This window comes from Camelina sativa, chromosome 9 (assembly GCF_000633955.1).
Source record: "Camelina sativa cultivar DH55 chromosome 9, Cs, whole genome shotgun sequence".
Lineage (NCBI taxonomy): Eukaryota > Viridiplantae > Streptophyta > Magnoliopsida > Brassicales > Brassicaceae > Camelina > Camelina sativa.
The window spans coordinates 17,092,214-17,102,401 of NC_025693.1; the positions used below are offsets into that span (position 1 = coordinate 17,092,214).

Genomic DNA, 10,188 nt, shown 5'->3' on the forward strand with positions numbered 1-10,188 from the left:
TAGTACCAAGCTTAAGTTCTCTTACACATTTATCAATCACAATAAGAAAACTACACAGATTCATAAAATTTGCAAATGATTAACATAAGAATCAGAGTCAACATCTTCTTACCAAACTCTGGTTGAAAACTGCATCTTTGGAGGCTCAAATGGATACCCTTCTGCAATTTTTTATAAAAAAAGATCGATTAGGAACACCAACACAATACAAATCAAACACCCATAAACCCTAAAATCTCAACTCCTACACCAATCGAAACAAAATCAAGTGAATCCAATAACTACATAATCCCCAAAAACTAGGTTCTGGGTATTAGAATTTTCACAATCAAAGGCCTTAAAGTAGAAGAATTTGGGATCGGACCTGGCATGGTGATATCGATCTGAAAGGTTCCGCCTTCCTAAGGAGTACCGATAGGACCAGGGATGGTTCCGGTGAGTCGGGTGAGATTATCGGCTTTTGGGCTGACCCGTATACCCGAAGAATCGTTGTCTCTGACTGAAATCTATCATCTTTTTTGATATCTCTCCTCCGATTGAAATATCCCAAAGAAAAGAGAGAGGAAACCCTAACAAGAAAAAAAGATTGAAACTTTTATTTGGTGGAGAAGTAAAGCTTCTTTTCTTGCATCTTTTAGGGAATTTATCCAACAGTCCATTCTTTTCTTGCAGAATCAGAGTAAAGGAGACAAAAAAAATCAAACAAACATCGATTCAAAAAGAAATAAAAACAAAAACAGGGAAACAAGAGCAAGAACATGAGATCTCAAGTTTTTTTTCGACCAAATTTAATTATAAATGGCAATACAGTAATAAAACACACAACTCAGATATAGAAGTAATTTGCAAACTTTTATGTGTTATTCTAGTAAGTCGAAAATTTCAACGTGTTAGTCTAGTAATAAACCTACTTTTATGTAATATTCTAGGTAATTTCCCTATTAACAAATAACAAAATAAAAAAAAAAAATCCGTGCTACCAGCGCGGGTTATTATCTAGTTGTATTTATAATTTTACAATGGAAGCAAATGTTGGTAGAATATGGCCCAGATTTACATAACACCATATTCAGTAATATTTGGTATACTTTAAATCATTTGATACAAATAATATAGTCTTATATGATTATGTACAGTAGAACCTCTATAAATTAATACTCGTTAAATTAATAATCTCTATAAATTAATAAATTTCTCCGGTCCCAAGTTGGGACTATTGTAATTTTAGACACTATTCGATAATATAATAAGATAATAATTTTTTTGAAAATCCTTTGTAAATATATGGTCCCATCAATAATATAAATTAATAATTATACAAAAATTATCTAAATATATGTATATATATACACATTAACTTTTATTAGAGTTTATTTTTAATATTTTTACTATATAAAAATCTTTGAGTGATATCTTCAAAACATGATAATTGTTATTTTCCTTATAATTGATTTTATAAATATATTAGTTATAACGACTAAATTTTATTTTTAAATATTTTTTACTAAATTAGGAAAGACTCTCTATAAATTAGTAATTATTAATTTATCGATAAATTAAAATCTCTATAAATTAATAGATTTTCATTGTCCCAAAAATATTAATTTATAGAGTTTTTACTGTATTTGTATTTTATCTCGATCAGAATATTCTGTTCTTCAAATGGGGGATGTATACTAAGGTCCACTGAATAATTACGAAATGCACTTGATTCGGACTCTGCAGCTTAAGGTCTTGCAACGAGATGGTACATTCTGCAAAAACATCACGTTTCCATGTATATGGTGACTAGACAATGAGTCGAGATCTACTTTGATCGTTCAACAGATATGTTACACGGAAACTCACATAGTTTAAAAATTTCATTAATAACAATGTTTTCCCAAATTTAAGATAATTGACAGCCGGATAATGACATTGACATGTTCACCAATGTAAACTTCCAAAAGTTTGCACAAGTGAACCAAACAAAATTAACAACAAAGTGTCCACGCTTTAAACAAAATTGATTAGCAATTTACATTAGTGGTGCATGGTACTCTTAACACAATTACAAGTGAAATTGTTTCTTTCATGGTTGATGAAAAATGGCTTTCGCTCTCATACACAATTGTTGTTTGAATTTGATTCAATAACTTGTCATTGTACGTATGAAATAGTTGGTCACCGTCCGTGTAAATATAACAATCACACATCGATGTATACAGCTAAGGGTAACCATGTAACAGAGTATGTCATCGGAGAGATNCACAGACGTTAGAAACAATTAACATATTTTTTTTTTTTTTTTTTTTTTTTTTTTTTTTTTTAATTTCAAAGCACCCTAAAATCCTTATTTTGTGGGTTAAAGTCGTAATCACAAAAAACTTAAAAAAATCATTGTTCAAATCTTATTATATAAACTTTGGTTCTCAAAGTTAGTAACTCACCAGATCGTGACACGTGTTAGTTTTAACGATCCGAAATCAAAATTAAAAACTCACCAGATCGTGACATGTCAATTTTAACGATTATAAATTACAGTTTTCAAGTTGGTAAAACAAATCATTAGATAATTGTAATCTTATTATATTAAAAAAACAACTAAGGTAAAAATACTATGTGCGATCCAAATCAAAGTTTCACTGTAGACGGAAATAAAAGTATACCGATGAGATGTTGACACATGTCAAAAAATAATTATTTTTCAAAACAGCTAATTAAGAAAATAACATTAAATCTAAACAAAATTTACATGTTTATGTCTAAAAAAAATTCCAAATCAAAAAGAAAAATTAACAAAACTAATATATTTTCCATTGTACACTACTTATATTATACATGTTTTCTTAATAAGATTTTGACATGTATAAACAAAAAAGTCAGTCACTAAGCATGTATATTATTATTAATAAATAAATAGTGAATAACAAATTTAAAAAGAATAACATAAGTTATGTCAAAAGAATTATTATTTTTGAAACATAATAGAACATCTAATTAAGAAAATAACATTATATCTACATGATATTACATGTTTATATCGAAAACTTTGATCTTTGATTTTTTTTTCTGATAAAGTTTTACCGATCTATTGCGTGGGTCTTTGATTCGTGCGGGTTTTTCAATAGAAGCTATCAGATGCAATAAAATGAAATCAAAGTATATAATGTCAGCTAATTTAATCGAGGATGGAGACACTAATGGAGGTTCCAAAGTGATTATACAGTTAGTAGCATTATAAGTTTGGAAGATAAGTCGGTGGTTTCTGGTCAAAATTTAGAGTTTTCTTTTCTGAATAATGTTGATGATTCTGGTACTGAAACAATAGCTGCTTGATCGAGTAATTGAGAAGCGGTTTCAAATTTGGGAAGTTGGAACGGTATACCATTTTAAAATTGGTTTCAAACCGAACTTATGTGGTTTTCTAACAAATTAGGTTCGTAAACCGTTTAAACCAGGTATATGGAGAAATATATGAGAACTTTTGATTCGGGTAAAAATAAGTTGAGAATTTATGATTCGAGAATATTTGAGACGAGGTCATAGCTTTAAGTTGTTTTGGTACATTGGATACTTTTAAAGAGTAAATAGGTCGTTGATCCTTGATTATGACATAAGTCATGTTTTGGATTGTATATAAAGTTTCTATTTTGTATATCTGAATTATCTAAGATATATATACCATCATGATTATAATTTTCAAATTTTTATTTTATTATATTATATTAACTTTTTCAGGTTCTCAACTTTTATTGGGTTAGTCATAAAATCATTGTATTCGAGTAGATAATTTTCACCAGTTGTTCATTCAATATCTTTGGAGTAAAAAATAACATCATGGTTAAAGAAATTATGTCACAAAACAATTTTAGTAATTATAAGCACTATATATGTTGGCAAAAAAAAATAAAAATAATTATAAGCACTATAATTATGCCAAAATGAAAATAAAGCAACATAGAATTTGTTTAATTTGTTTAGAAGACATTTTATAGGTGGTGATAAAGACCATACTTTAACAATAAAATAATTTTGGGTGTAAGAACATGTTTTTAATGGTAAAACATAGAGTAAAATTGTACATGATTACTTATTAGATGTTGCTTTGATAAATTTGTTGCATGTAAAATATTTTGTGAATAAGTTGTGAAACGTTTTTGAAATTTGAAAATAATAATATTTGTAATGATGAGTATCTGGCAAAAAATTTTAGTAGGATATTATTTAGCTTTAAATTATTGTAATAATTGTTAAAATATATTAAAAAAATATATATATAAATAAATGTATGAAGGTAAATACAAATATTCTCTAACTTAAATTATTTATATATTTATTTTAGGAAATAAAATTTCTTTATATATTTTTAAAAAATTGTTTAAGATTTAGAATTTATTTTTTTCAATAATTTTTGAACCCGCACATCGTGCGGCCCCTTATCTAGTCTACCCTAAAATTTGCCTATCTAATTCAAACCGTACGAAAAAAAAAAAAAAAAAAACCAATTTCAACACAATATTGGGCTTCAAATAAAAGACAAATACCTTCAATACTGGGCTGTAACAAATAACCAACCACAAAAAGAGGATTTAACACAACCTCAGCCCAAGGTTACTTTCGTCATTTAATCCGCCACCTTAAAAAACCCTAATCTCCAATACCGACTTATAAACCTATATAAACACTTCCACACACCAAACCTAATCTCACACTTCTTCAGCCGATTCATCCTCTAGGGTTTAGTATAGCTTGTCTTCGAATAAATGTCTCTGTTTGCTTTGTTCTTGATGCGATTAGTTCTTAGATCTGGAATAGTTTTATATATGGCTTCATCAGATAGTCGATGTGGATTTGTCCGTTCCCATATGATTCGTTCCCTTGAAGCAAAATGAATCGTGTTGCTCGTAGTTCTATATAATCGCTCTCTAATCACTTTAGTAATCATTACTGTTAATTCTAGTATTGATACTACTGATTAGGAAGCAGTACTTGAGCAGCTACATATCTCTTTATTAGGTTTTGTCTTAAATTCGTGTTTTTATTTTGTTTGGTATGGGAAGAACAGTGATGAGTCAAGTTTACAGACCTGTAATGATTGCGGTAATGATCGCATTATTATGAACATCTAAGGGACTGAGTTCTTCCTTGTTTGATTTTGATTTTGTCTTAAAGAGTTTAGGGTGGCTTTTACATGATAATAAAAACTCATGCTTTGAATATTTTTTATATGTGAAGCTTGTTGTGAAGTGTATTAGCCTACATCAAATTTAGTTTCCCTCGCTATCCTGTTCTTCAAATTTTCAATGATGTTTTTTAGGACGTCGGGGAACAATATTTTTTTTTTTGATTTTGTAAAGTATTTGCAATGGGATTCAAATGATGAACACTTTGCCAAGTTGTTGAATGCTCAGAGATTTCTGAGTATTATGAATAACTCTTGTATAGGAAGATCTGATGATTTCCTCTGTTTTTTAAAAGTTTTTGTTTGTTGTTGGTTTGGAAGCCTGTGATGATTAGATTGAATGGTTGCTGAAACTTGAGTGTTGAAAAGCATCTTACTTGACTAGGACGGTCTGAAGTTTATTTGTGTGGTGGTTGTGAATGATGAGAAACAAAAATCAAAATACAGTTATCCCTGGCTTAGGCTTTTAAAGCCGTTGCTGAGTCTTTTGTAATCTGACACACTCCACAACGTTTTCCTAGCTTAATCGGTTTTATGTTTTTCCATTTCGCTATCTTTTTTTTTACAAATGAAATATCATCAATTCCTGGTTTTGATATCTTCATAATGTCCTGATACCAAGTGTAATTAACTAATTATTGCCTTGTATGAATTGCAAGACAAATGGGTTTGCTGGCTTAATGTAGAAATTCCATTTCAGGTCAACTATGTTTCAATATCGAATTATCATATCGTTTCAATATAGTCGCGTTGTTACAAAGTTTTCAAGACGTGTCAATTGTCATACACAGATACTCTTCTTGAGCTGTCGGGAGGAATTCTAAATTCTTTTGTACTTCAGTAGCATACATTTCTGGAACATTAGTAGTTAAATTATTTTGTACTTGTAAGTCATGGAATGTGAAAATTGAAAATTCAATTAAATCATGTTGAGAATTAAAATGTCGTGCTGTATTACTTTGCATATTAATACTCTTCAACACCATGTCGTTACCAATAAGTTCGGTTTTAAAAAATAACCGTAAATAACGGTTCATTACAGAGGAACGTTATTTCGATAGGCTACCATACTACAACTACTTAATGGGGTTGAACCATCTCTGTATTTACGTCATCTACTCGGCAATAACTAATTTTCCTCTCTTGTGATTTGTGAAGTAAAAGTTTGAACAAAACATGGATATAATTCACACCATTCTCAATCTTCTTCTCCCTCCTCTTACCATTAGTTTTCTCGTTCTATTTTAGCCTCTTTATCTTTTTATCAAACTCATGAGTTGTCTTTACAAGCACCTTTGGTTTGAAAATGTTGCCGGAAAAGTAGTTTTAATCACCGGAGCTTCCTCCGGCATTGGAGAGGTTAGCTTGTTTTGGATGCTATGCTTTTATTATTATCATGTTCAATCATTGTTATTATAGTCTTTATGTCTAAATATTATTTGAATTGTTTTGTTGGGTTCCAAAAACTAAAGCATTTGGCATACGAATACGCAAAGAAAGGAGCATGTTTAGCTCTTGTTGCTCGAAGAAAGGATCGTCTAGAGATAGTAGCAGAAACACTACGTCAATTAGGATCGGGTGATGTCATTATCATACCTGGTGATGTTTCTAACGTTGAAGACTGCAAGAAGTTCATCGATGAAACGATTCGTCATTTCGGAAAATGTAAGTACTAAATATTGTTGTAATTGTTATGATTATGAAATTCTAGCTTCTTATGATTTTTTTAGTCAAATTGTAACTCATTATGCTAATCAAGTTATCATATCTAAACAGTGGACCACCTTATCAACAATGCTGGGGTACCTCAAACTATACTTTTCGAAAATTTCACCCAAATTCAAGACGCTAATCATATAATGGTGAGTTTCTTTTGAAATATCCATTTACAATTTTATTAATAGTCCCTATATTAAGAAAAATGCTTAGCTGTTGTTGAACATGATTTTGATTGCTTCAAACGCAAGTATTAGTTTGTCCATTGTAGTACATTGGCTTAATTTCTCTTCGAAGGTATTAGTTTGCTTTTGCGATTACTCGTGAAAATGTTAAGTTCATAAAAATACAACTTTTTCAATAAATTCTAGTTTTCTATACAAAAACATTTCACCTCAGTTTTATCTAATTTGTGTGTATTGTACATTAAGGATATCAACTTTTGGGGCTCAACATACATAACTTATTTTGCCATTCCTCATCTTCGAAAAAGCAAAGGAAAAATCGTTGTGACTACTTCTGCTTCAGCAAATATACCTTTGCCATCGGCAAGCGTCTATTCAGTAAAATTTTCTTTACAAAATATTTTTCATACTTCTCATATACAGAAATGTTTTGTATATTGATATATCTTTGGTATGATGTATAGGCAAGCAAAGCAGCTTTATTAAAATTCTTTGAAACGTTAAGAGTTGAGATCAGTCCAGATATCAAAATAACAATTGTTATCCCTGGATTCGTATCTACTAATATGACCACTCCTCTATTTATAGACATGGTCAGTAGTAACATTTGTACAATTGTACATAACATTTTTTTTTCGCCTCATTTGTAATACCTTATATATATGACATTAACTAATGTCAGAATCAGTGAGTAAATGCACAAAATCGATCTTCAAAGGTATTGCTAGAGGAGAGACATACATAGAAGATCCATCTTGGATAAAATGGATCTTTATGATACAAAATGTTTGTCCTGAAATCGTTGACTACGTACTCAACTACATATTTGTTCGCTATGGCAAACCTTACTTCAAGCGTGATTGATCATAACGGTCTATCCAAGATCTCTGGTCTTCAACTATGGTTGTCTTACGTTGTCAATTTGTTCATATGGACATGAAGCAAACACTTTGTGATATATTACGTTATTGCATTTAAGTGACTAAGTCTTTTACTTTATCCTTTTCCCTTTCTTCTGATTTGTTTCAAGTTGTTTTACTGTTGTTTGTGTGTGTTTCAAATAAAACGCTAAATGTTATCATACTAGTATTTACCCCGTGTTATACCACAGATCCATTTCTTTTATTTTTTTTGTTTGTTTTATAAATCAAGAGATAATCCCATGCATTATGAAGAAATTAATTCAAATATTTATAACAAATATATCAAAATTTAAGTTATATTTATGTGTTAGTTTTGTTTAGTGTAAGATTATATAATTGTATTTGACTGTTAATGATAGGATTTAACCCACAGTTTACTGCAAAATAATGTGTTCTCTACATTATCATAAATTACTCAATTTAATATATCTAATATTGATAATGTTAGTAAAATAATGAAATGATAAATTATCTGTGTAACATCAAATTAATGATAATTAAATTTATATTCATATTGATCCAAATCATTCGCACAATATAATTTTATTGCGTGTTATTTAACTTTTAATTGTAAATATTTATTATATATTAAAATAACTCAAATGTAAAATAATATATATATATATATATATATATATATATATCTGGAAATACTTGTTTAGTTACAAAAATCCTAAAACAATTTTTAAAATATATATCCGTTTTTAAAAATTTAAATCATATCATATGCTGAAAAAATCTAAAATTTAATTAACTCTATGTATTAAATAGTAATTCAAATAATTAAATATAAGATTTAATACCCATAAAAAACAAGAGTCTTAAAATGTTACCCATAAGTTATTGTATTCGTTCTGCAAAAGAACATGGATCTTAAACATGAAGTTCGGGAAAGAGTTCTTGTCTCGGTTGGTGCCAGAGTGGCAACAAGCTTACGTGGCGGTGCCAAAGAAATCATCAGATTCAACCAACAATGCACATCTTCCTCATGGTGGTGCCAAGAACAGTGGAGGATTAAACCCAAAAATGACTCTGTACATTGTGTTTAGCGGTTTAGTCTCGACCCTGGAAGACATAAACGCGGTCATACTCATGATGTCTAAGAAGGTGTACAGTTGACAGCAACGTCGACGATGCCGGTCGAGCCCGGTTCTTGTTAACACAACCTCGAGTCACGGTTGCGAGACAATCTATGGCGACCGAGGAAGGAGGAGAGTACAAGCTAAATATGCTCGCTAACAAGTGAGACGAGTTGTGATCTTCAATAAATTATTTTATTTGTCCACTTGAACATGAGTATTTCACATATACTTCCCACTGAACTGTTTTTTTTTTTTTTTTATTTTTTTTCTAATACGGTTGGATTTAAATGAAATCCTCATTTTAGTTAATGATTCTATAGTATAAACTTTAAAGTAAAAGAGTGCCTATCTGGTGATTATATTCACCACAAGGTGCCGTTCTAGTGGTGCTTTGGTGTTTGATATTGATTTTAACAAACAGTATTTTTAAGAACAAACTCTTCTTATGAAACCTTTATTGCTTTAGAAAAATAACTCAAAAATTAAAGCTCTCCAAAACTCTCTAATCTCATAAGTTGTGTCACAACCTTGACACCTCCTTATATATAGAGAAGCTTAACACAAAGTCCTAATCATAATAGAATTAGTTATGTAGATAACTCCTAAATAAGTTAGAGCTAATCCTATTCCATAACTTGGTAGGATTAGTCTTTTCTCTCTTTTACCCTTACTTGTCTTTCAAACTTAAGCCAATATTCTCCCCCTTAAGCTTGATCCCTTCTTTGGTTGTGTCCTTTACACCAACAAGTTCTCTCATCTCCAAGAACTTAATCCTCCCTAATGCTTTTGTGAGTATATCAGCCATCTGCTTGCTCCCAGGTACATGCTCCACCTCTACTAGCCCATTCTCAACACATTCCCGGATAAAATGGTAGCGTCAATGTATATGCTTACTTCTACCATGGAAGACAGGATTCTTAGAGAGAGCTATAGTTGATTTATTGTCAATCCTTATCAATACCATCTCACAATCTCGTCCTGTTATCTCCCCAAGAAGCTCCTGAAGCCAAATGGCCTGCTTTGCCGCCTCTGTTGCCGCCATGAACTCTGCCTCACAAGAAGACATTGCCACAGTGTCTTGTTTTTGCGAGCACCAAGTGATCGGGCAATGGTTGAAA

General features: G+C 30.5%; 1 protein-coding gene across 1 annotated transcript; it reads left to right on the plus strand.

Moving 5' to 3' along the window:
- On the plus strand, positions 4,708–7,929 carry LOC104711192 (11-beta-hydroxysteroid dehydrogenase-like 2). The gene is given in 6 exon segments (XM_010427873.1): positions 4,708–6,523; positions 6,637–6,829; positions 6,941–7,026; positions 7,312–7,443; positions 7,530–7,672; positions 7,737–7,929. Coding segments are annotated over 6 exon segments (930 nt in total). The 5' UTR covers positions 4,708–6,340.